The sequence below is a fragment of the Cyprinodon tularosa genome, unplaced genomic scaffold (assembly GCF_016077235.1).
Source record: "Cyprinodon tularosa strain WSP-4 unplaced genomic scaffold, ASM1607723v1 ctg104, whole genome shotgun sequence".
In the NCBI taxonomy this organism is placed as follows: domain Eukaryota; kingdom Metazoa; phylum Chordata; class Actinopteri; order Cyprinodontiformes; family Cyprinodontidae; genus Cyprinodon; species Cyprinodon tularosa.
In genome coordinates this window covers 950,496-978,159 of record NW_024037827.1, presented here as the reverse complement: position 1 = coordinate 978,159, position 27,664 = coordinate 950,496, and the positions used below count along the sequence as shown (strand labels likewise).

The window sequence follows — 27,664 nt, the reverse complement described above, 5'->3', positions numbered from 1 at the left end:
GAGCAGCAGTCAGAGAGCCAGTAGTTCCTCTCGGCCATGGCGGAGTCCCAGCTGGTGTGCATGGACGATGAGCACGTCAACGAGAAGGTCCCGGAGTCCAGGCCGGAGTTCTACTACAGCGAGGAGCAGCGGGCGGCCCTGGAGCAGCTGCTGAGGAGCGGAGACGGAGCCTTCAAGATGCGCCTCAAGGAGGACAACATCAAGGACTTCCTCTGCGCCAAGGAGGTCAAAGTCATGAGAGAAACCTTCCAGGAGTACGACACGGACAGCGACTCTGAGCCCGGCGGGGAGGAGAAGCCCAGGGAGGCCTCCAGCGCGGACTCCGGGGTCCACTCCACCTACTGGCCGCAGATGTCCGACACCGAGGTGCCGTCTCTGGACATCGGCTGGCCGGCCAGCAGCGGGGTGTATAAGGGGGTGACCCGGGTGTCCGTTTACACCCATCCGCCCAAGGAGCCCGGGCCCCACATCAAGGAGGTGGTACGGAGACTCATCCAGGGTTCACATAAGGTAAAACACCATGTTTCCTGAAAAACATCCTTTATTTGTAAACAGAGCAGAGATAATCAGAGAAAAATAAAATATACAATTAAAGTTTAACAAAGTAATGTCCAGAGGTGGCTATTAATTAGTTACATTTACTCTGTTATATTTACTAGAGTAACTTTTTTTCTTTTACAGGATTTTACTTTAACTTAAGGTAAATGTATGATAAATTATATTTATCACTGCTTTTACTTCTGGTGGCTCCATCCATTGTCAATAACTTAAGTCATGAAAACTTAGCTTTTTTTTTTTTTTAAAGCTTATATGCAGCATTCTGACATACTTTCTTATTTGTATTTATATATACAGTATATATTTATATTTTTTTGGTTTAATGTTATTTTCCATCTGCTGAGTCTGCAGTATAACTGTAAATTTAACTTTTTCTACATTCAGAAACTAATGAAAAAGTGCTAAAACTCAAAATTACGTAAAAGTAAAAAAAAAAAATCTTTGAAAAAGTCCTCAAATCTTGGAATCCAATCCAGTGGATTTTTTTTGGGAACTTTTACGGAATGACTATGACCTGGATGACTGGGAGTCTTCATCAACCTAAAGCTCTAAACAACATGAAATCAGTTTTTATGATCATGGGGAGTCAGTAGATCAGTTACTCAGTACTTAAGTAGCATTTTTACTAAATACTTTCATAATCTTACTTGAGTAATTTCTTTAAAGGCTACTTTTTAAATTTTACTTCAGTAAAAATATGGTGAAGTAGTTTTACTTTTACTTAAGTACAAATTTTGCGTACACTACCCACCTTTGGCAATTTCATAAGACAATATTTTTTTAAGTGAAAGAACCAAAGTAACTCTCCAATTATCTGAAATAATTATCAAAAACAGGCAAATTTAGGTTTATAATAAAAATATGATTTTTATTGTGTGTGTATCTTTTTAAAAGATACAACCACTAGAGAGTTAATTATTTGGACAAAAGAATTAAAATATTGACTCTGAGGGAGCATTTAGTTTGCATATCAGTGACGGAAGTCGTTCTATCGAGAGAAAATCTACAACAACTCATTAAAAATGAGTCACCAACATAAATGTTTTCCTTTGGAGTAAATTTTTTTTTTTATATTTTTTTGAACAAATAAACTAAAGCCCCTTGCTTATACATAAAAAAAAAAAAAAACAGCAAATCAGTTTGTGCTTTTGTATTGATTGGTTGACTGATTGACTTTGTTAATCTCAGAGTGAAGAAATTTACTTGTTCCATCAAATCAAATAGTCAAAAAGAGAAGAAGAAGGTTCCAAAGAAAGAAACAACAGGTGCATGGGGTATTTACTATATATATATATATATATATATATATATATATATATATATATATATATATATATATATATATATATATATATATATATATATATATATATATATAGGGTTATTGCACAGGGTATTTACAGATATTTATGTATATAGTTAATACATTGGGTATCAAATCTAAAGAAACAGGGTATTGTACATGGTATTCAATAGTAATTGCACAAGTTATTCTCGTTTTAGTGTCGCATTGTAGAGTGTGGTTGCAGCAGGGATGAATGACCTGCGGTACCGCCCCTTTTTACAAACGGGGTGTAAATGTGTATTTAGGCTTAACTTTCTTTACCATGAGGTACTTTAATAAATCAACTGTACCTTTAGTTCAAAGCTCTTTGTTTCTGTTGTCAAACGAGGGAAAACTCCTGTTATTGACTTTAAGTAGCTTTAAGAAGTCACCTTTCCGTTGCCTACAGCATGATCTTCATGTCTTTGTGATTTTAAGCAGTAAAAACATTCACAGAGCAGGAACTGCTAGAAAAGATAACTGGATTTACAGAAACGTCTGAGCTGCAGTTTGTGTGTAAACTGATCTCAGGCGGATCCTTTGCAATGACTGAAAAACACCTCTGGCCTACTTGGGCTCACAGCAGGCAGACATAATTACCCTGAAATGATTTTCTTATTGGCTGGAGGTGATCAGGTGACAAATATCCCTACAGTTAGAGCAATTACCGTCACTCTTCGTGAGTCCTACCTATGAATCATTTCTCTTTAAACAACATGACAATCGTAGCTGCTGCTGAATAGTTTTCTTTTAAATCCCCATGAGGAGCATACAAGCTTTTATATGTTTAATCTCCTGATTATTGAAATATAGGTTAGTCATTAAATAATAGCCACAACACAAGTGGGGATCATTTCCGTGTTGTTTATTTTATTTTTCAAACTTATAAAAGATAAACTGTCTGTTAGAACATTAACAGAATGAACATTGCTTTAAAAAGCATTTTGACATCATGTAACAGCAACAGCATTTAGTTAAATTCCTCATAAAATGTGCCAATATTGCTCATAAATCCTTCACAAAAACCAGTCTGTTGCGAAAGAAGTGGAGTCTCACTTCACAAAAAGCGGATCATTACTTTTTGAAGCATTTATGTCACCCTTTGATCACTTTTAGGGGATATAAATCTTGTTATATAAATAGTTTAAGCTGTATGTTGAGGTGAGGCTTTGCTGATTACATGTCATCTGAAGAGTCTCTGAAGAACAGAGATCAGAACGCAGGTTACAGCATGTCTGTGTTCATCATTTTCACTTCATCAAGTGGAAATAAAATTATAATTACAGCTATTTGGTTCTAGCCCTTAAAGGGATGTGCTCCATATTTTTTCAACATTTGGTTGAAAGATTACAAGCAGTTAATAGAATACGATTTAATAATGTGACTGTATGACTGGCAAAAGAAAAATACACAGGTTCACATAATAAAGGGATCAACAGTAAAATGCAGAATAAAAAAAGACTCTTTATAGTGTCACATATACAAAAAAAAATTTATGTTTTTAAAATGTTTTTAAACTGTGAGATCAGTGTGTCCTCAGGCATTCATCAGTGATTCGGCAGCGCTTTAGTGAGAGCTTTCATCAACAGCAGCCAAACTAAGCGGAAATGTCTCGATTTAAAGGAACAAACAGTTTCTGCACATCTCAGGTTTTCAGGCTTTTTGTTTTTTCCGCTAAGGAAATAAAACATCACGCTGCCTCATCTGGTTTAGTTCTGGCCCTTGGATCACTGAGTTAGCAGATCTCTGATGACCTGAGGAGACAAAAAATAAACATGAAGTATTTTCCTTTGACTTCTGGGGGTTTGCTAGGACTTGGTTTCCTTGTGGTTGTCAGAACTCTGGTTGCAGCATTTTTGATGAGCTTTTGAGGTTCCCACGGTTTTAAAGTTGTGGGGAAGTCATATTTAAATGTCAAATCATTCTGGCTTAAACATGTATATGCATGTAATCTTTATCAGACAGAAAAAATTCTTTAAAAAAAAAATCCTGTCTTAAAATCTGTTTTTTTTCGTTGTCCTATGCAGGCCAGTTAGTTATTCGTCAGCCTGAACACCTAAATTCAGCCAATCATATATCAATGGCAGAGGTGGGGACTTGAGTTTGTGACTCGTACTCGAGTCGCACTAAAGTCGCATATTTAATGACTTCAGACTCGACCGAGACTCGCGATTTCCGACTTGTGAACAATATTTTATTTTTTAAGTGTTTTTTGTTTTACTAACTTGACTGAACGCCGCTCACCTTACCCGCACACAGCAGAGGTAAAAAAAAAAAAAACGGCAGAGGGGCTGTCAAACAGTCATGTAGCACTGACGTCACTGACGCAACGCTACGTGCCGTATAAGCATGTATTTTTCACTTACCAGTTCAAGATAATGATCATTCCATAGATATAATAGCGACCTTTAAGCTATACCGTCTCAGTGAAGGAGATGAAAACACAAGGAGAAACAAGCAAGCATGCAAATTAACTTATTTTTATTAATCATGTGATTAGAATTTATTGTGTGATTAATTTAATATTTCAACAGGCCTACTCTAGACTTGAGACTTAACTTGGACTTGCAAAAAATGACTTGTGAACATGTCTGCGGTCATCTGTCAATCAAATTTTTTCGGTCTTACCATCTGTCAGCTAATATACACAACATTTGAAATAAAAAACCAGAATCCTTTCCTTTCCCATTGAGTTGCGTCCCAGTGTTCACGGGGATGGACGTCTGTGTCTTCGGCAGGCGTAGAGCTAACAGAACTGGCAGCGTTGCGAGGCAAGGGCTCAAACATGTACGGCTGGAAGCCTTCTACACCAAACCAAGCTTCTGCCGCCCTGGCGTCCTCTTCCACAACATCTTCGTCCCCGCTTTCCTCCTCTAAATAAAAAATGGATGACGGAGGAGACTCATCCACGACCTCCGACACTAAACTCTCCTCCTCTTGCATGTTTCCGCTGTCCATAGCGTTCCTTGACAGCGTCGTTTCTAAGTCACCAATTTAGTGCTACTTGGTCCCAATGGAATTTCCCATTGGGAACGTGCTAACACTAAGATGCTAACTGGTTAGCAAGATGCTTCCGATGAACCGGCCACAATCAAACTTGCTTGCGAACCTTCCACCACAACAATCCCGCCCCCTTGATAATCAACCAATCACATTCACTTAATTCAGTCGTGTAAAGTCGGGCACCGCTCGGGAGAATTCGGAAATGCAACGGTTGGAACGGCTTTTTCACTACGACTTTAATGATTAATTGATTATTGTTTAAGTTTTTACAGCAATAGTTGCTTGTTTTTTCTTTGTTTTTTGGACAGTAGGCTGACAGGAAAGGAGGATGAGAGAGGGGGAGAGACATGTGGCAAAGGACCACAGGCCGGATTTGAATCCAGGTCGGCCGCATCGAGGACTGAGGGCTCTGTAGATGGGTCGTGTGCGCTAACGATTAATCACCGTGTTTTTCATATACACGTCGCTCCGGAGTTTAAGTCGCATCAGCCAAACAATGCATTATGAAGACGAAAAAGAACGTATGTACGTCGCATCTTTTTGAAAGGTTATTCTATCCATGGAATCCGTGCTCTGATAACGCGTGGTAGGCTACTGCTGGAAGACCGCACTACTTCCCTATGACTTTAAAGCTTCTTTCTAATACTAATAATTTTTTCACTAAATAAAGCCTTTTACATCAGAAACATGCTTTTAATGTGTTTTTAAACCCCTAAAAAGTGCTGGTCGGACCCACTTTGTGTTTACAGTTGAAAGTTATTGCAGCAGAAGTTTCTGGATACATAAAACAGGAAAGGGTTAATCGAAGCAGTAGGAGTGATAAAAAGGAGTGTCGTAAACAAGTTTTAACAAGCTGAGTCAACGGCGCTGGAGATGGAGAGGTGCTGCTGTAACCGTCAGCTTCACATCTGGATGCACAGCGGTGGGATTAAACCTCCAACAGGCTGGATTAGAAAATAATCCAATAGATGTTGAAGCATGAAAACAACAACAAACAACAACAAACAAACAAAAAGGCGGTCTCTATGTTTCGCTCGTTCATTCAGACATTTTACCTCTGCATCTGATCGGCTAAGGGCCAGGTGTGCATACTAAAGCACCTTCAGAAGCCGCTTTAGCTTAGTGGAGACATGACACTCATTTGATCCGACGCCACAAAGGACAGTAAACGCCTCAGGAGGAGAACTTCTGCAGAAAATGAAGTTCATGGAGTTTTTATAGAAGCGTGTGTAAAACATTTATCAATCACATGCTGTGATTTCCTCCCTGCAGGTTGATTAAATCCTTCGCCCATAAAAGCCTGTCAGGCACTTAATGAGAGTCTTCATGCTCCAACATCTCTCAACCTGCATAAATAAAGTGAGACGCGAACATCCACACGGGCCGGTTGGTTTTTACAGGGAAGGATTATGTTAAATGTTGACTTATGAAACCATAAAAATAATTGGTAGGTGGAAAATGAGCTTATAACTGCTGAGATGACTCAGGAGAACAAAAGCAGTCCTGCATCAAATGTCATTCATGTTCGGATCTGTCAAAAACATTTTCTGGAGACGAAAAAAGAATCAGCAGCTGGAAAAAAGCAAAGGTCTGCTGGTGGGAACAGATGTTGGAAGGTATTGCATCAAGAAGCAACATTGGTGTTTTTAAAAATATAATAAAGCTTTATGAGAGGCGGCATGATGGTGGAGTCTGTAACTGTTGGGTTTTAATGCTCAGACGAGGTCTTTCATCATGTTTGCATGTTCTCCCCATGCATGCGTATTTCTCTCCAGGTTCTCTGGCTTCCTAACAAAGCAGGGTTCTCGCCAGCATTTTGCAGTGGCAGCACATTTCAGCACAAACACTGGCTACGCTTAGTTTTCCAAATTATATTGAAATTAAGAAACTGTGATTTTAAAGACATTTACCTCCTCATTTACACATATTCGTTAAAGACATGTCCAGCGCCCTTTGGACTAAGGCTGAGTTTGTAGGCAGATGATTTCTCCCGTCAGCAGACAGAGAGCCAGCTTTGAAAGCAGGGCTGAGGTGAGCAGGTTCAGAAGGATTCCCAAATGGACCAATGATCATTTTCTACCCAAAGAAAACGCAGCATTGCGGGGTAGCCGCTGTTCTGTCAGATGAGCATATCTGGTCAGACTAGCACACCCATACTCAATACCCCTTAGGGACTTTTATTAGCATGAGAAATGGAGACTTTGCTGCTCAAGTGGATCACCATGTTTACATTTTATCACTGCTGCACTTAAAGAAATTGAAATGTCTTGAGAGCTGCACTGAACAAAATTTCGTTTTGTATACACCCTTTGTGTACAAAATGACAAAAGTTTGTCTAGTGCTGGTTATACTCCTGCCACAGTGTTTTGCAATGAGCTTGCAAAAGGTATGACACAGATAGTTTTGAAAATTTTGAAGGATGGTCTGTGCTATGTTATTCCACGCCTCAACGCAAGAAGGACAATCAGGAACTAGCTGTGGGTCTAAATACGGCCGAGGCGGTTAGGAAGTGGACGAAAGTTTGTCCGAAAACAGAGAGACATGAGAGCGAAAAAGAGCGGGGATCCAGGTGGAAAAAGGGTCCCAGCGTTCTGACGCACCTCGCTCTTCTAGCTGGTCCAACATCACAAGTCGTTTTCCACAATGGCGGTCATACAAACAAAACAAGCCGGTAAGGTACCAAACAGGAGATACGGATAGTGTAGAGCGGATGTAGATTTGACCAATCAGAGGCCTCCTGTCTGCAGCACTGTCTGCCGTTACCTACAATTTCGGAGAGGCACAGCAGATTGTCTGCGGAAGTAGGGGGGGGGCATTCGTTAACTGCTACACAGACTCAGACAACCTGGTTTCCGAGCGTAAATCAGTCTAAGCTGTAGGCATTGTCCCCTCCCCCGCTGCATTGCGTGAGGCTGATAGGTTTGCAGTGGGAGAACTTCAGACGGCGAATGAATGAGAGATGAGCCTAAATGTCTGAATGTTCACCAAGGCTTCATCTTTAAATCAAGGACACACTTCCTGGAGTTAATGAAGTTTTCTTAGATGTGCTGAAACCTTCTTTTCCTTAAATTGATCTTTCAGTTTAATTTAAATCAATTCATTTTACTTTATTTATACTATATGTATAGCACTAATTCACAACACACTTCATCTCAAGGCACTTTACAGTTCACCAGATATTCCAGTCATATTGATTCAATGATTTTCTATCAAAGGAAAACCAGTTGATTGCATCGACTCATTGACTCGAATGCAATCCCTCACACTAAGCATGTTTGTAGTGACAGTGGAGAGAAAAAACTCGACCAGGCTCAGTCTGGCTGGAGTTTAGGGTTCCCTATTAGCCAGATGGAATCTTTGCAGATGTTCTCTCAAAGCCATGTTGATGCAAACAGAGGATGATTTTTAAATGGCTATAATTTATAGCAACCATGCAGCTGATTAGTTTGATAGAGGGATTGGAATCTTTTATCTACTCAAAGAATTAAAAAACTGGTTACACTGGACAACATGGTGGTAAACAGACCAACTTGTCCAGGTTTTGTCTCAGTTCCAGCTTGTTGCCCTAAAGAGTAGAAAAGGAGTAAATCGATCCACATCCTGACTCTTTCTGAAAGCCACCTGAGCTGTTAACAATACCTGAAGGTTCAAAGTTTGTGTCTCTACCAATGTGTTAAGCACCACCCTGCAGGGAAAAAAGAAGAGGGAACTCTTATTTAGCTGGTTTAAATGACCTCCGTAAGCTGAAACAGTTGTTTCCTGTAACTGAAGATAAGGCTGTTTTTGTTCCTCAGTTCCAGGATATTGTGTTTCTGAGCAGATTTTATCAGAACTTTGCAAAAAGTCAAACTTTTTTAGGTTATGAAATCTTAGCTTCTAATGTAAACAATAAAAATCTCAGAAAGCCTCTCCAATGACATTACATTGTTATGCTAAGGTTTTAAAAATCCAGGTAATTGTGATAAAATAAACTTTATGTTTAAAAACCATCTAACCTGAAGGTCTTTGTTTAATTAAATTGTAATTAATAATTTTTAGAGAAGTCATTAACCTTTAAAAATGGTGTGAAAAAATTGTAGATTTTTAGATTTTAGATCATAATAGGCTCATGATTATAAGTAGTTTTTTTTTTTTTATCAGAATGTGTTTGTCTATAATTGCTGGACTAAAATGGCTTAAATTAAAGCATCTCTTGCAAATATTACTCTCGATGCAATTTATTAATTAAACTAAAAACGAAATACTTCTGTCGCTGTGCTGCCCATCTGATGTTGCCCTATGTCACCACTTCTGATGGCTAAACAAAGTTTATGATTGTTCTAAGCCAAAAACAAAAAAGAAAAGTGGCTTTTGCAGATTAGCAGTTAAAAACTTCCACTTCCTGGAAAGAGTCTTAATGTTGGGGCTGTTAGGTTTATTCAATGATGATTATAAAAAAAAAAAAAAAAAAAAAAAAAAAAAAAAAATGATGATTATAAATAGGGCTGCAACTAACGATTATTTTAAAAATCGATGAATCGGCCGATTATTTTTTCGATTAATTGATGAATCGGACAAAAAATATTTTTTATATCAACCTCTTTATTCCAAAATAAACCTTTTAGACAGAACAAACAAGCACACAAGTACAGGTTTCTCATTAACTGTACTGGTGCAATATCAAAAATAAATGTTTGTGTTAAAACTACGCAAACTTACATGAGAAATGTAGCTGTACATCCACAAAATATAGGCTACTTTGTTTCATAAAGCGCAAAAAAAGACATTTTTGTTTTTAAAGCCCCTAAGGGGTTCAAACAATAGGCCCCCCCATTTCAACAAATGAGTTTTTTTTAGACTAGAAGAGTTCTGCCTTTTAAGACAGGAAAGTATAGCAGTTAAAGTTGCTACTTGAGAAAATACTGAACCATAGAGATAAAAATAGCCCTGTGATTCAAATTATAAATTGTATTTGGAATAAAAATGAGAGAACTAGGGGTGCTAAAAAACACATCCTCCAAAGACAGATATTTACATGGGAATGTGGCAGATAATTAATTGACATATTACTGATCTTGCTGGATTTTATTCTGCTTTACTTCCATAAATTGCAGGATCTTCTTTACTTTATCTTTGCCAGAAGATTTAAACTTTAAAAGCCTTGCCCTCATAATTTGCAAGTTAATTTATTTATAAAGACTATTTTAATTATTGTGATCAATTTGCGCCGTCAATCCCGGCGCATGCGCGCTTCATTTGCAGTCTGGACGCTGAGGGTAAACATCCTGCTGCTTTAACTGCAGCGCTGAGAGGGACTCCTGCGGGAGAACGGGGTTGGGATGGGGGAGGCGCCCCACGGCAGAGTAGGAACGATACATGCTTTCACGTAAGAGTCTCCAAAAGCCGCCAGTGACACCGTAAAAAGTTGCCAGATTTGTAGCTAGTCGCTTTTTTCAAAAATAGTCGCTGGAGGGGTCTGAAAAGTCGCTGAGTTGGCAACACTGCTCATCTGCAGCGCTGGCTAGCTCTGCCGTATTTTTTTTCAAGTGGCAGTGATGACGGCGGTGGCAGATAACGCATTAATCGCGCGACACAACTAATCGATGATGAAATTCGTTGCCAACGCTTTTAAAAGTCGATTTTTTTTTATTTTATCGATTCGTTGTTGCAGCCCTAATTATAAAATTAATGTGTGCTTATGAAACATTTGTGCAAGGGGATGCTCCACTCCTGTCTCATGATTCAGTCAGGAGACCATCCTGCCATTCTAGTGCAGCGTCCTGTCTTTATGAACTGATCAATTGTTCTGTCAGAACAATACTCTGTTTGTAACCATGCGTCATGTTCTGTTAATAAAACACTGCGGAGGAGGTCCAGTGGGAGACGGTGTGTTTGAGTCTGGGGTTCAACTGTCTCTCCTTTCTGCAGAAATTGTATCCATTACTGTGTATTTCAGTTCTTCTTTTGCAAACCTACATTTATGAACCCAACAGCTGTAACGTTCATAGATGGCGCCAAGTCTATGACCTCAGCTCATGGCGCCCAGTGCTGAAGTTCTATTTAGGCTCAAAAGGGACCATCTGAGACTATGAGGATGGATGCTATGAGTATAGCCTTATTTATGATAACAAACTGGATAATGGGAGATAATGTGATTATGTACCTTTAAAGAATATTTTAAAATTGAAACCCTAAAGATAAGCAACAGTTAAGGAACTTTATTGGCATAAGAAACTGGAAGACAGTAGATGGTACGCTGGAGCAGGTGAGTTGTGACTCAGTCGGTTATGCACCGCTGCTACATGAAGGGGAACTGAGACGTTCTGTTTCTCAGGCAGCAGATCACATTTGGATTATTTAGATATGCATGAATTAAGCAAAATGTTACTTTGTGATGAAAAAATAACATTATAATATTGTTAAAAGCTCAAAACTGTTGTTTTGGAATGATAGAGGCCATTTACAACTTCTTAGCAACTATTCTGACTATAGAATGGAAATAAAATGCAAACTTTGCTGAGACTTGCTTAACCAACCGTGTAGTTTGCTGACGTTCTCCATTAAGCTTTAAAAAAAGAATGGGAGATTTATTTGATAAAACTGAAATAGATAAAAGGTTTAATTTTGGAAAAAATAAAAGTACGAGATTAAGCCGGTGAAACAAATGCTATACGTTTGATTTAAAAGTTAAAAAACAATTTCCTCCTAATAACTGTGGAGGAAACTGTTGCTTCTAGCAGCTGGTTGATGTATGATGTCACACATGATTAGTTTTGACTTTTGAATTTCTGATTTGAATAAAGTTTTTTTTTTTTTTCAGTCACCTAGATCTAGTCTAACCGCAAACAAATGAAGTCTGACAAGGAAACAAAGGTTGAAAACATTCAGGCTGACCTCAGCGATGCAAAACATCCGCTCTAAGCTCTACTAAAGTACCTATAATAAACTTTTCAGGAGAAAATGGCCTGAAATACTCTGCTCATGTTATGACAGCGATGTTGAAATCATTTCTAAAGCATTTCAGTCATAACTGTCACTGGATTTGGGCCAAGCCGTTTCCAGCAGCACCTGTAATCACCTTGGGAAACAGGTTCTTCAATCGAATCGGCTGCTGCAGGAGATCCGTGTCACAGCAGCGACTTGAGGAGGTGAAGATAAAGTGCTGAAACATTTATTGCTTTAAATGCTTCATGGAAAACCTGCAAGATATCAAAGTTCAACTGAAGACATTTTTTCCAACCAGGCTGGTCGGAGAAGTTCTGCTGCCAATTAGAAATGTTTTACTGCTGCAGTTATGAAACATTAGTAAATTTAATCTGTTTCACTCCACATCCATTCGTTTAGTATAACCTGTGTTAAAGGAGTAAAGGTTTAATATAGTACCTGAGTTTTAACGTAGATTTTAGTTCTGAGTCCTTTATCAACTATTCACAATTAAAAATTAAAATTAAATATAAAGTAAAATATTTTCTCCAAATCTTATTTTTTCACAGTCCAGACTTAAATGTTTTGCTGTACATTTTTTATGGCCGTTGTGATTTTGCAAACTTCATCTTCAATAAGACGATGAAGGTTATCACCGTTTTCTCTGAAATGAGAAATGAAATGGAAAATTTCAGCTGGTTTCCCTTGAAGCTTGTAAAACTAAACTTCCTCTTCGACAGTCAACAAAGTTTTAACTGAATGTCTGTTTGAATTTTTCAAGGAAGAGAAGATCTTTCCTCCTCTTTACATCACTCCTCACCCCTCCCATCCCTGATGGCAGCTTCTTTTGTTTAGGTTTCATTGATCCAGGGCGCTGAAATGAAAACTAGTTAAAACTTGATGATTACTATTTCTTTAAAATAAATAGACAATAATAGTGTTGTAAATCTTGAGTCGTTCGTCAGGACATGGACACTTATGGATATGGGCTTCAATTGTAATGAGACCATAAAGTAGGACCCAGAAGTCAGGCGAGGCAGATAGTTGGAAAGTTCAAAACATTTATTTACAAGAACAGAACAGGCAGAGCTGTGGATCTGCAGCGGCTGCAGGGAGAGGGGGGCAAAATCCATCACTGGCACTCTGCTTTGGGAGAACCACAGGTAAGTGACCCTGATAATCCGACGGAAGATGATTATCCAAATGAGTCACTTACCTGGTTTAACTATTCAGTCCAACTCTTAAAAATGAGGTAGGATTCGGTCGATGGACTGCCAGATGAGATGTGGCGGGAGCCGCCCGGAGTGTCCCTGATGCAGCAGCCTCTGTGAACAGGCAGAAGTCCGAGCCAGGTCAGGGAACAGTTCAGAACAAGAGGGTTCTGAGATCCAGGAGTCCGTCAGAGTCCAGCAGAGAGTTCAGGCAGACATGCCCAGATGGACACAGGGAGGCTCAGCAGTTGGGTGGCAGATCAAGACATGACACCAGGAAAACTTCAGAACTTTCAACTAGCTCCCTCCACTGAGCCAAAACAGGAACAGGGCGCGCTCAGCGGACAAGAGCCAGGACACAATCAGGAAATACCAAGACAGAAACCCTCTCTAACCACTGCCTGGCGAGAACGAAAACATGAACGATGGAAATCAGAAATTATATCTAACTCAAACTCAACAAACGGAAAATCAATTATCTGGCCCAGATAGCTGGGCTTAGAAGTATATAAAGCAGCAGGAGCAGGTGGATATGATGAATGATAATTAGTAACCAGGGAGGATTAGGTTAGGAGACAGATGCTTGTGTTGGCAGAACATTTGAGTCGAGTCATGTTTACAAAACTCTGTTTTTGTCCCCCTTTTGCAAATTCTGAACTTCTGGGACAAATGACCTATTGAAATGAGCAAAGTTTAGCATTTACCATAAGATAAGATCCTAACCTAACCCTAACCCCAAATGGCGGCGCCCCTGGCGGCAGCGGCTGGCATACAGCTCCGACCAACTTGCGGAGATTTTCATAAAAATATACCGCCAAACCCGCTGCAAACTGCTTATCTACCTAGCAGATCATCACTGGACCGCCAGCGCCTGCTGGAGTTACGATCATGCAGTGTATTTGGACTTGTAACCACCACTACGCTCGACTGTTTACGTGACTCCGGAGTGCTCCGGGATCAAGCCCCGGAGGCCTGCGATGCAGCGGACCCGTCGAGCGGCTCACGCTGGAGGAGAGCCAAGCGAAAGCGGTGCAGCCGGCCGAGGAAACGCGGCTGTCGCGGAGGTTTAGCAGCCAAGCTAAAGGCTAACCCCCACAGACCATCGCTTCCATCCATCCTGCTCTCCAACGTATGTTCACTGGATAACAAAACTGACCATCTTCAACTCGAGCTCTCAGCAAAGAGGGAGTTTAGGGACTGTTGCGCTCTCATTCTGACAGAGACGTGGCTCACATCATCAACCCCGGACAACGCCATTAGCCTGGAGGGGCTAGCTACTTTCCGCGCCGACAGAAACAAAGAACTCAGCGGTAAGAGCCGAGGAGGCGGACTCTGTGTTTACATCAATAACAACTGGTGTAAAAATGCTAGAATAGTCACAAGTTTTTGCTCTCCGGACATAGAGCTTCTGACTGTTAGCTGCAGACCCTTTTACCTGCCCAGAGAGTTCACTGTTGTTACCATCACAGCGGTGTATGTCCCCCCCAGCGCTGATACAAAGGAGGCCATGAGTGTTCTCTATCGGACTGTCTCTGAGCTGCAATCTACACACACAGAGGGCGTTTTCATCATTGCTGGAGATTTTAATCAGGCGAATATGAAAACTGTTCTCCCTCATTTTTATCAACACGTGGATTTTGCTACTCGTGGAGAGAACACTCTGGACTTAGTTTATACAAACATAAAAGACGCATTCAGAGCAGCCCCCCGCCCCCACATCGGCTCCTCAGACCACCTTTCTGTGATGCTAATTCCTGCATACAGACCCCTGCTGATCAGAGCAAAACCTACAGTGAAGCAGGTGAGGGTCTGGACGGAGGGGGCCATGGATGCACTCCAGGACTGCTTTGAATGCTCTGAATGGGACATGTTCAAATCAGCAGCAACATATGACAACAAGATCAATGTTGATGAGTACGCCATGACTGTTTCAGCCTACATCAACCACTGCATCGAGGACGTCAGCACAACAAAGACCATCACCACCCGAGCCAACCAACGGCCCTGGATGACTGAGGAGGTCCGCCACGCGCTAAAAGCACGGAACTCAGCCTTCAAGTCTGGTGACAAGGAGGCACTGAGGACAGCTAGAGCCACCCTGAACCGTGCCATCAGGTTAGCAAAGCGGAACCATAACCAGAAAATCCAGCATCTGTTCCACGACGCCAACAACACCAGGAGCATGTGGCAAGGCATACGGGCGATCACAGACTACAACACGCCCCCTGCCCCGGTGGATGAAGTTGATGCTGACTTCCTAAACGGACTAAATAACTTCTTTGGGAGGTTTGAGGCACTAAATCGCACTCCAGCAGTGAAGGCTGTCCCACATCAGGAAGAGGAGGTTCTCTGCCTTGACACAGCCGACGTGTGGAAGACTCTGAGGAGGGTCAACCCGCGGAAGGCCCCAGGTCCCGACAACATACCTGGGCGGGTGCTCAAGGAGTGTGCAGGTCAGCTAGCTGGTGTCCTCACGGACATTTTTAACACCTCGCTGGAGCAAGCCACAGTGCCAGCATGCTTCAAGTCTGCCTCCATCATCCCAGTGCCAAAGAAACCTCAAGTCACCTGCTACAACGACTACCGGCCCGTCGCACTGACTCCCATCATGATGAAGTGCTTTGAAAGGCTGGTAAAGGAACACATCGTCTCCAGTCTCCCCCCAACACTCGACCCGTTCCAGTTTGCCTACCGGCGAAACCGCTCCACTGAGGACGCCATCTCCTCTGCTCTTCACCTGAGCCTGGCCCACCTGGAGGAGAAGAACACCCACGTGCGGATGCTGTTCCTGGACTTCAGTTCAGCGTTTAACACCATCATCCCACAGCACCTGGTGGGAAAGCTGGAACATCTGGGCTTCAACACACCCCTTCGAAACTGGCTGCTGGACTTCCTCACCAACAGACCTCAGTCGGTCCGGGTCGGTCAGAACACCTCTGATGTCATCACCCTCAGCACGGGCTCCCCTCAGGGCTGCGTCCTGAGCCCCCTGCTGTTCACCCTGATGACATATGACTGCGTCCCCAGGTTCACCACCAATCACATCGTGAAGTTTGCGGACGACACCACAGTGGTGGGCCTCATCAGGGACGACAACGACCGGGACTACAGAGAGGAGGTGGAGCAGCTGGTGGACTGGTGCAGTGAAAACAGTCTGATCCTGAACGTGGAGAAGACGAAGGAGATCATCGTCGACTTCAGGAAAAACCGCCCCCACCATGCTCCACTGCTCATCAACAGCTCAGCTGTGGAGGTGGTCAGCAGCACAAAGTTCCTGGGGGTGCACATCACGGACAACCTCACCTGGACTGTAAACACTTCATCTCTAGTGAAGAGGGCACAGAAGCGCTTGTACTTTCTGCGGAGGATGAGGAGAGCCCGCCTGCCCCCGCCCATCCTCACAACCTTCTACAGAAGCACCATAGAGAGCGTTCTGACCAGCTGTCTCTCTCTGTGGTGTGGAGGCTGCAGAGCTTCTGACTGGAAGAATGTGAGGAGGGTGGTGAGGACAGCGGAAGGAATCATTGGGGCTCCTCTTCCCTCCATTAAGGACATTTCATCACAGCGCTGTGTGTCCCGAGCCCGTAATATCATCAAAGACCCCTCACACCCCCACCATGGACTGTTCTCCCTGCTGCCCTCTGGAAAGAGGTTCCGCAGCATCCGCTGCAGATCCACCAGGTTGTGCAACAGCTTCTTCCCCACTGCCATCAGACTGTTGAACCTTTGATCCACAATCCGAACTCTGCACCTATTGCACATTATCGGGCATCAAATGCTGCTGAACTTTTAACTTTTAGCCCTTTAAATTGTTCATCTCATTGTATTTTTCAATAACGCATTTTTTGCACAAATGCCATTTTGCACTGAACCACTGCAACTTGCACACTGTCTCTTATCCTCTGCACTGTTCACACTTTGACCACTGCTGCACTTTTTGTATTTTTCTATAACTCGTGCCATTTGAAATATCAATGCAACGTTCATAAGCTGTATGTAACGCAATTTCGTTCTGTATGCACCCTGTGCATACAAAATGACAAATAAAGAAGTCTAAGTCTAAGTCTAAGTTAGGCAGGTGAATAAAGTGAACAATTAGGTCAGATATCAGACCGGGGAACATGACTTTAGTGACTAGAGTAGAAATCCTTTATTGGGTAACCACTTAAAAATCAGTGAGGTCCAAATACAGAAAATCATCAACCAGTAAAGGTCCGGAGACATTTTTAATTATAATCTGTTACTTTAAACTGAATTTAACACTGAAATAAAATGATGTGTTTATGCATCCGTGTTATACATTGACTTTTTAAACAAAAAATATTTTAAAAAATAGAAAATTTTCCATTTTAAAATCTAAAGTGTTTTTTGAAGTAGAGAACAACAAATGGTTCAGTTTGGTATATAGACAATTTGCTGATTCGCATATTTTATAAAACAGCTAAACTGACCAGTTGTTATTTTTCTTTCTTTTTTCTGTCTTAATGTTGGCAGTGGGCTTTAGGCTGCCCTGCAAGGCTTTAAACCTGGGTTTAACCGGAGACTAAGCCATTCTCAAGCACATATCAAGGAGCTCATTTTGAGCCTGGATCCAGATTTATTGTTGATTCTGTTCATGGTGGAGAATCCTGCTTCACAGCAGCAGGTTGAGCCAAACATCCTCTAAATGTGCAGGGTCATCTTTGAGCACGCCATTTCACTTTTCTTTCACCAGTTCACCGCAGTTCTTCCAGCAGTCCACACTTTCTCTGCTCTCTTTTTCTCATGGTCTTCTCCTTTCATATCACCCAGCTTGTCAGAGGTTTGCCTGCTGCGTCTAAAAGTGTCTCACAGCAGTAAGCCAAACTGACACAGCTTATTGGCTAATTTGGATCACATGCAGCCTGGTCCTGGAAGCTCCAGAGGGCTTTACCGTATTAACAGGAGTTGGTGCAAATGAAGTTGGACAACATGCAGTAATTTATAAATGTTTTAAATCAGGTTGTGTCCGGATTGCGGTCCGCTAATCCGTGACCTCAGCTTTATACCATTCATGTCAGGCAGCTGTGTAATTATTTTAATGAGCCAGGAAATGACTACCAGAAAATGTGTACTGACTAAACGTTCCCTTGTTTGCAGTGAGAGCAGTTATTCAAAGGCAATAGTTATTTTTAGCTTTAACAACAACTGGAGTTATAGCTGTCAAGCTTGGAAGAAGATCAGAGTTCCCTGTTTTCTTTAAAATGTCACAAAGTTTTCATCGAAAATTTGGTTCATTTTGGGGCAGTAAACCAATACAACAGAGAGATTATTTTTTTATAGCATCCTGATACTCAGACCTGTGATTGGGGTGACGAGTTAGAGGAGACACGCAGGATCCAGGTGGACAAACACTTCCTGCCTTATCTGCCCAATCCTTGTCAAAGGTTGCAGAAAATGACAGCAGCTTGTATAAAACATAACAATCAATAATTATGGGAATAAAGATTTAATTTACTCCTTGTCTAAAATAGATCAAATAAGCTTAGCAGAGTGCTTGCTGTGGTCTAGCATAGTGGGAGCTGCCAGACATCTCAACCAATCAAGTTTAGCCCCGCCCACTCATTACAACCATCTAACGTTCTCTAATGAACGTTTTATTGACTGAACTAGAGACATCAATTTCAATGCTCATTCAGTGTGCTGTAATTAAAAGACAACATTTTTACTTTTATGGCGTTAGTGTTGAAGAAGCTGTATCATCTTTCTCAGTCAGAAGCAGCCAATCAGACATCAGGGTTTCTATGGAAGTGACTCTAGTCCCGCCCACTTTGTTAGATTAGTTTAGTTTAATTGATTTCATGACGATTTTGCTGCACAGATTCATTATAAATCATGAAATGTACATTTAAATGAATTTATTTAACAAAGATGACATTTAGCTAGTTATTGTCATCATTTTTTATTTACTTGTTCATTTTATAATTTAACGGTACATTTAAGTGTTTAATGGATTAAGATGTTTGTTATTATTTTATTTTACCTTTAATTATTTGATGGTACATGTATTTATTGCATGGGTCATGTAATGAAACATTTAATTATGTTCAAAATAAATTATTTAGTGGAACATTTAATGAGGCATTTATTGATTTTGGTTTATTTTATTAGTTTATGATACATATATATATTCATTTTGTCACCTTTAATCTTCCATAAGAGGTAAATTTGTGCTTGATGTTTATTAGAAGCTTAATGGCTGTAGTATATTTTTATGTTAATGTAAATTTTAAAAGAGTAAAGTATTTTTTCATAAAGAAGCTGCACCCCTCACCACCCGTCTCCGTCCTCCCCAGGTGGTGGCCATCGTCATGGACCTCCTAACGGACCTGCAGATCCTCCAGGACCTGCTGGATGCCTCGTCCCGCCGCGGGGTGGCTGTTTACGTTGTGTTGGAGGCCAGGGGAGTTCCCCACTTCCTGGATATGTGCTCTCGGTTGCAGATTAATGGCATGCATCTGCGGGTGAGCAAACAAAGCATGACTAAGCAGCACAGAGAGAGGAGGCTGTCTTAACACGCAGTGCTTTACCAGAAAATATCTTACTGCATTTATCGTGGATTAGAAAGATCGCTGGGATGTTTTTAAGGGAAAGTCGTGGACTAAGTTCAGACATGATTAGAAGAGCTCAGAGTATTTGTCTTTGACATCTTAAAAGGCTAGATTAAAATTTGAAAAGATGGCATTAATCCCACGCTCTACCTGTTTCAGGTTTATTGTTCAGATATAATCATTTCTTTGTTCTAAAGAAAAGTCACTTTATGAAACTTACAGAAGGGAATAATCAGGTTTCCTGCTCAGTCTGCAAAAGTCTGAAATCTGACATCAGCAGTTTGGGAGCCTGGATAGCGAGGTTCTCATCAGGACTTTTTTATGAACAAGCTCATAAAAACTCTTTAACGAGCTACACCCATATCATCTTTTTTTTCCTAATCAAGCTCATTCCTTTTTTATTTTTTATTTTTAATCTTTTCTCCATCTTGGAGGCGTTGTTAATTTCTCCCACTAATATGTGAAGGAAGGAGACCGATCCAGACATCGGTCTGACAGACCTGCTGCCGTGGTAACGCTGCTACGCACTGTTAGATCAATTTATTTTGTAAAAAAACAAATGCTCTGACCATTGGTCAGTTTGGTCTGACAAACCGGCTGTTTATCCATCCTTCCTTCCTTTCTTCCTTCCTTCCTTCCTTCCTTCCTTCCTTCCTTCCTTCCTTCCTTCCAAGAAACTGCGATACAGTCTCATCAATTAGCAGAGGAATGACTGATTGTTCGAGGTCTTTTTCTTATGATTAATCTGTAATCCAAGCATGTGGTCACAGTTAAGAGACATTTTACCTTTTTAACTGAAACCAACACTGTGGCAGAAACTTGCTTTTTATTAGTGGTCACTTTCTAAGGTAAAATAGAGTTAATGGCAGGAATTGCTCCATCAGCAATGAGACTCAGTGGAGCACAGGGACTGATGCACAAACTATGACAGAGAGAAACAATAGAGTGGACGAGTTAACGGCAGGTTTGATTTACCATCTAGAAAACAAAACTGCAGCTAAAAAGAAGATTAGGAGAACGACAGAGATCAGTTTCAGTAATAGTACTTTCAATGGCAAAGAAAGAAGTACTGTCAACAGCAGCCTTATTTCTAAACTGCTATTTTAGGCTTAATGTTATCTCCCCATAATCCATTTTGGGTTAGCCATAAAGTTTTACAAATATATTTGAGCATTTTTCAGTCTGATTTTAGCACAGCAAGTAAAGGACCCACAGCTGTTGATCTTTTAAGTTTATTTTAAGCAACAGTTTAAATTTTAAGTGAGACAGTGCCAATGAAACAAGACAATTTACATTTAAAAAACAAAGAAAATAACAATCGTATTCTCTTATTTCAAGTGGGTATTATCTAATTTTCTTATTTTAAGAGTAAAGAAAACTCATTCCATTGGCAAATCATCTCATTTACTCAAATCAAGGGTAAATACACTTAATTTAAGAAATTTTTACCCGATTCTAGACTGTTTTTGCATTGTTGTCCCACTTTACTGAGCCAAAGGTATAAACTGAACATAGAACTAAACCAGAACTAAGAGGTCCGGTACTTATTGTTTGAAAAGCTCCTGCATTGTGGGCATGAGGTAAAATGAACTTGTGACCTACTTGGTGTCATAAAGGATCTTCCCTTGGGATCCTTTCTAGATCAGACCCAGCTCATCTTAGAGCTAATCTCATTTAAACAGGTTACATGGTTTAGTTTAGTAAACCAATATATCTTACAGTTAGGTCTAGATTGTATCTATATATAAACTATAAAATAGTTTAATCCAAATCTCTTGTGTCACAATCTACAAGAACTTTCCTCATTTATCCATATTTTATACCCTACATGTTTAACTAGCAGTACACCCTCAGCCCAAGGATAAGGTTGGATTTTATTTCTATTAGAAATAGAATAAAATCATTTGAAGGATGGAAATGGCTTTATGTGCTGCTGTGACCTGTAGTCCTGTCTCAGTGAGTGGTCCAGGGAAACGTTAGGAGGTTCAGCTCTATTATAGATGGATGCGTCAGACCTCGCTGTGAACGCCTCCACAGAACATCCGATACGCTTTAAAAAAAAAAAAAGCTTGGACTTAATGAGAAGATGTAATTTAATATTTGACCTCCCGAATTAAAGCGCGTCATCTGAACAGGCTTAATTATCTCAACAGAGAACTTAGATTCAGGCAAAATGTTATATTTGAGTTTCTAGATGGTAAAACATGTTTGTTTACAGAAGATGAGGTTTTTGTCATGATGCAGTTGAAGGAGCAGCAGTTGACTGAGTCACTGACATCCTATCTCCTCTCGGGAACAATGCGCAGCCTTATCTGCTGCATGCAGAGTTTTATGGCGTAGTGAGACTGGATGAGCTCTCAGTTACACTGTGAAAGGCCTTTTTCAGAGCGCAGAGCTCTGTTACTCTTACTTCTTACAAACGAACCTTCATTGTCCCTGAGAAGTGATGCTGAAAGAGAAACTCGATGCGTCGCCTCCACTGAGGTGTTGACAGGAAAGCCAAGCCTCCTCCCAGTTTGTCCACATGTGACTGAATGAATGTTTAAACCGTTGAGAGGGACGCAGCCAGTTGTGTTTCATTTATGAGGCTGAGTGTGTTTGCTCAGGATCACCTGAGGGATGCGGAGCTGCTGGCAATGTGTAATTAGGAGGGCGTTTCTTTGCAGAACCTTCGTGTGCGGATGGTGAGAGGGGCGGGGCTCGCTCTGTCTTTTGGAAAGCTGCCCGGCTCCTTGACCTCTAAATACATGCTGGTCGACGGGGAGAAAGTCATGTTTGGGTCCTACAGGTAAATGAGCCTATTGGGCATTGCTAAACATTTTTGCAGTTTATTAAAAAAGAATATTCATTGATCTTTTCATGGCTATTTTTCTGCCAACCTCTAGCTTCACGTGGAGTTCATCCCGGCTGGACAGGAGCACAGTTACTGTAATGACTGGCCAAATTGTGGACTTCTTCGACAGTGACTTCCGGGAGATGTACGCGGTGTCTGAACAGGTGGACCTCTACAAGGAGTTCAGCATAACCAAACCTCCTCTTCCTACACCCATCCTAAAGCCAAAGGTGGAGCACATTCGGCCTTTGCCTGTCTCCATGTCTCGCTTTCAGGTATCAGTCGGCGATTCGAGACAAACTGACCTAAAGGTACCTGCACATAAGTACCACAATCCCAAGTACTCCCTAGTTTTTGGGAACAGTTTAGGCCTGACAGGTTCTTTACAGGACCTGTCCACTCAGAAAGATTTACTGGTTGGTGGGATGAATCAGAGAAACGGGCTGCAGAACAGCTTCCTTCATACCAGCAAGGACAAGACGGACAGAGTCACCTCACCAAGTCCATCTTCAACCACAGAGCAAGAGGATAAGGAAGGAAAGGGGAGTCTGAAGAAGAATGAAGGGACTAGTGTAAAGAAGCCACGCAGTTCCTTCAGGCACTTTTTGAAAGGCAGAGGAGCCAATCAGAACACAGAGACTATAGAGGAAGGCGTGGTCACCCCTCAGAGCCCCGCCGCCACCTCTCAAGAACCAGAGACTAACGGTGTGATTGGAAATGAACTGGAGGACTCGTTTGAAATCCTGGATAAACCAGGACCTCTGAAACTCAAAACCAAGAAACCGTCAAAGCACATCCAGAGGAGCGTGTCTCTGCAGACCATCAACACCGGAGATGAAGATGGTATGCGGTCATATTTCATTTCCTTTTTATGTCTTCAGTGAATTTTTTAACAATGGACATATTAATCATAATCATCCATGATTCAAACTAATTTATTTAAAAGAGCTTAAACAAATGAAGTGGAATTTGAATTCATCTTATTTATAAAGAACCACTGTACAACACGTCATCTTAAACACCTTAAAGATCAGTCAGTTCATCCAGTCAGACTGGTTGAAAGTTCTTTAAGGAAAACCAGCTGATTGTAGCCAGTCATTTCCTTGCATTGTGTGGTTGACTTTGCAGCAATCCCTTACATCAAGCATGCATGCAGTGACAGTAAAGAGGAAAGTGTGAATAGAACTAAGTTGGCCTTTTGCAAAGGCCAACTGGAGGTTGAAGGAGACAGAAGCACTGATACATAAACACTTTTTATGTTAGAAAAGGTAACGATAAACTAGCTCAGTAGGTGGTACAGTCTAGGAAGGGAGGAGTTAAGAAGATGAGCTAGGATTTGGTTTTTATGTCAAAATCCATGAAGTCGAGCACATACAGTTAAAGCCAGAACACAACAAATCTGATTTTGCGTCCAATCCAACAGAAAATCGTGTCTTACGAGGTCATGGAGGTTAGCGCTCATTGACAGTCAATGAGGATGGTCACACCTGACAAGATTTTAAGTGAGGGTTCTGCAAAGATCTCACTAAGATAGACCATAGGTCTATTTAAGTTGGACTATACAGCAATTCAGTGATAATTTAATGGCCTGATAGGAAGAGAGAAATGGTTATAAAGTAAAACGGGGGGCGACAGTGGCGTTGGATGTAGGAGTTTGCCCTGAAATCGAAGGGTTGACGGTTCAAGCCCCGACTCCGACTTTCAGTGTGTCCTTGGGCAAGACACTTCACCTGCATTGTCTACTGATGGTGGTCAGAGGGCCCGGTGGCGCCAGCGTACGGCAGCCCTGCTTCTGTCAGTGAGCCCCAGGGCAGCTGTGGCTACAATGTAGCTTGCCACCATCAGTGTGTGCGTGAATGGGTGAATGAATGTAGTGGAAAGCGCTTTGGTCAAGTTACCTGACTTGAATAAAGGTGCTATATAAGTACATGCCATTTACCATTTAAAACACATCCGCTTAGGGAGGAAATACAAAATATAAGCTGTAAATCGGACGAGGAAAGTCAGTTTTGGAGTCTCACATTGCTAATATAGTAAGCAGGACAGACTCGTGCAAAAACAATGAATAAAACATTAACTAAATATCACTAAATCAGTATTTATAGGTGCATAATTCTGCTTCTCATTGTTGGTTTAACCCTCTCCTAGATTTATTGGCTAAGTTACCAAATGCACGTGCTTTACTTCATCCTGCTGATATAAGAACTGGCTCAGCTCAGTTCTCTTTAGGAACAAGTTACTGTAAGAACTACAGTCTTCCATGTGGAAAAAAGAAATACTGTTGGCCCAGTTATTTTCTGTGGGGTTTTTTTTGTGTCTATGTCATCCTCTCAAATCTTCAGCCTGTCATGACAGACAGAAACTGAGCCTGGTTCTGATTCCGCTAGTTTCTTCCTGTTAAAGGGGAGTTTTCCCGTGTTGCCACATGCATGCTTGGTATGAGGCATTGCTGCAAAGTCAGCGAAACAAAGCCAGCAACTTTGCTCCTCTAAGAGTGAATTCTACAACAGCAAGCATAGATTTGAAATCTGATTAGTTTGAAATTCCCTTTATGATCAATTGCCGGTCACAGGGTGCTGTGAATCGGTTGTTTTAGCCTGTGGACGGAGATGCTGAATGATTATTTTGCTTCTTTTTGTTTCTTCAGGTTTAAAAAGCCGCCGGCGGCATCAGAAGAAGAACTGCATTCAGTCTTGAGAAGAAAATCAGCCTTGCATGCAGACTGAATCTCCTGGTGCAGCAGCTGAGTCACAGCATGATTTAACTGTTACCAGGTGGAAACCACTTTATCAGCAGCAGGTGCTGAAAATGTTACTGAACTAAAGGTCAGCTAGAGATTCTTAGTAGCCAAAAAAGTGCCGTCAATGGCAGCTTGCCATCTGACACTTTTCTTGTTTTTTTCTACATTTTGTATTAAATTATTTGACTATTCAGTGTTTTACTTAGTGTTTCACTTTAGCCTGAACAGCACATGGTGTATTACATCAAACTGGTTGCTATGGTGACTGGACAATTGATGGCTGTCTCTTCTCTTTTGGTTACAAAGTGTGTTGTACACACAAATGTACAAATTAAATGATGTCAGTCCTCAACAATTACAACTCTGATGTTGAACTTAAATAAAAAACAACGGCATCAGTAAAATGATGACCCAGGGAGCAAATATGTTTCTCACAGGAGATCAGGAGACAATCAGCAATAATTGTTCTCTCTGTCTGTATGGGACGAATAAAAATCTTTGAATAAAATGTTTAGCATAAGTGTGAAGAATTTAAACATTGAATGGATTTCTTTTAACTGAAGTTTTTTCTTGTTTTTGTGATTTTTACGGACCCTAATAAATCAATTCAATTATCTTTATTAATAAGGTGCCAATTTACAACACACATTGTTTCTCTTTATCAGTTTCAATCTAAGGGAAACTAGCTGATTGTTGACGCAATCCTGGATGATCATGTGGCCAAACGGCATCAGTTTGTCAATGAAAACTTTTTTAGTTGCATACATTAGGGATGCACGATATAATCGGCCCCCTATCGGTATCGGCCTTAAAATGAATATCAGACATCGGCCCCCCCCACCGATATTTAACCCGATATTTGATCAGCTTCTGAGTTTCTAAAGTCTAAGAAAAAAATAAATACTACTTCTTCTTCTTCCTCAAAAACATCTTTTTTTACAGACTTAAAAACTTCTAAAGACGAGAGGAAAAAATATTGATCCATTAAAATATCCCAATATCTTCATATGCTGATAAATTGCCATTTAAAAACACCATATCAATCTCTTTTACTAATGAAATATTGCTATATGTCATCGTTATGCTACGAAATCCCCCGAAAATTCACCAAATGTTGCCATATTTTTATATGTTGATATATTGACGCGGTATCGATCTATTTTACTAACAAAATCTCACAAGAATTTGCAAAATATCACGAGAGTTTGTAACAGAACGATGAAATTTCACGAGATTTTGAAAGTAAAATAGATCGATACCGCGTTTTTAAAAATCAATTTGATATCAGCATATGAAAATATATTTGAGTATATTATTTTTCAAAGTGTCAGAAATGGATAACAAAACTGCTATTTTCAATGACTACTTATTTTTGTCCAGCTTTAACATCGATATCGGTTATCGGCTACATGAGTTTTAAAATATCGGATATCGGCCGAAATCCCAATATCGTGCATCCCTAGCATACATCACTGTTTTATAGTGTTTACCCGCCATAAAGTCTGTTTTACATTTGATTGTTTTGAGTCATTAAGCAAAATTGTATCTTAGCGAGAGACCACTGGGGGTAGCTGCTTTCAAATTATGAGAGCTTTCCAAACTAACCAGGCCCTACCGTTGTTAAACTATGAATTTTATCTGATAGGGCAGAGAAAGAAAAGAAGCAAAGACCTCAGTATGAGGTGAGAGCTTATTGACGACTGCTTTAATTCCTGGTAGTTTTAGGTGCTCTTTTGCACTATTACTGCTCTTTTGAGCAGGTTTGGGCTTTTTGAGACTTTTGGGCAGGTTGTTCATTGTTGAAACATTTCTTCTCTCATCATTTCTGCAGGACGAAACAAAACAGCCAGAAGAGTTACTCATCTTTCTTGGACGCTTTAATCAGCGGTCTCAAACCAGTTCCAGAAACCTGCAGCCACACGACCCTTTCTGGAACCGGTTTGAGTCCCCTGCAACTGCTGTTTACCTCAATCTGTATGTTTCTTTTTAATTGGCATGCCAGTTACCAATTTCAGCTCCAGGTTCTGATACAATTTTATGTGTTCATAACCAAAAATCACCATTTTGGGAGCTCTATAATATTGGATGGCTGTTAAAGGGAAACTGAACCAAGGATGTAAAGAAAATTCTACCTAAATCTCTTCATAACTGATATAGACCGATTAAAGTAGGAACTACTGTCAGGTTTAGCTGTTAGTGCAGATTATTTTACTCAGACTCGTCATCTTCTTATCCAGGACCAGGTCACAGGTTATGCAATCTCACTAAAGATTCTCTGACTTCCCTCCTACTATAAATCTCCTCCATCTCCTCTGAGTGAACCCTTAGTTGCTCCCAGGCCAGCTGAGAGACATGGGGACGCGTCCAGGGGGCATCTGGAACAGTTGCCACCTCAGCGGATTCCTCTCGATGTGGAGGTGAAGCAGCTCTACTCACAGCCTCTCTCAGATAACAAGCTCCTTCACTAACTGCTGCGCCATCATTCTGACGGGGTCTTGGCTGTGTCCAGCAGTAGCCGATGGT

At 40.9% G+C, this 27,664-nt stretch overlaps 1 protein-coding gene across 1 annotated transcript; it reads left to right on the top strand.

The window, feature by feature from the left end:
- fam83fa (family with sequence similarity 83 member Fa) lies at nt 1-25,677 on the top strand. The gene is made up of 5 exons (XM_038282451.1): nt 1-510; nt 19,314-19,481; nt 22,235-22,356; nt 22,454-23,244; nt 25,049-25,677. Exons 1-5 carry the CDS (start codon nt 37-39, stop codon nt 25,096-25,098), a joined length of 1,605 nt encoding a protein of 534 aa, XP_038138379.1. The 5' UTR covers nt 1-36; the 3' UTR covers nt 25,099-25,677.
- Nucleotides 25,678-27,664: the final 1,987 nt, after the last annotated feature.

Coding starts and splice junctions, on each gene's coding strand:
- fam83fa (XM_038282451.1), top strand. CDS start 37: ATGGCGGAGTCCCAGCTGGTGTGCATGGACGATGAGCACGTCAACGAG. Junction 22,357..22,453: donor GTCATGTTTGGGTCCTACAG/GTAAATGAGCCT, acceptor GCCAACCTCTAG/CTTCACGTGGAGTTCATCCC. Junction 23,245..25,048: donor CAACACCGGAGATGAAGATG/GTATGCGGTCAT, acceptor TTGTTTCTTCAG/GTTTAAAAAGCCGCCGGCGG.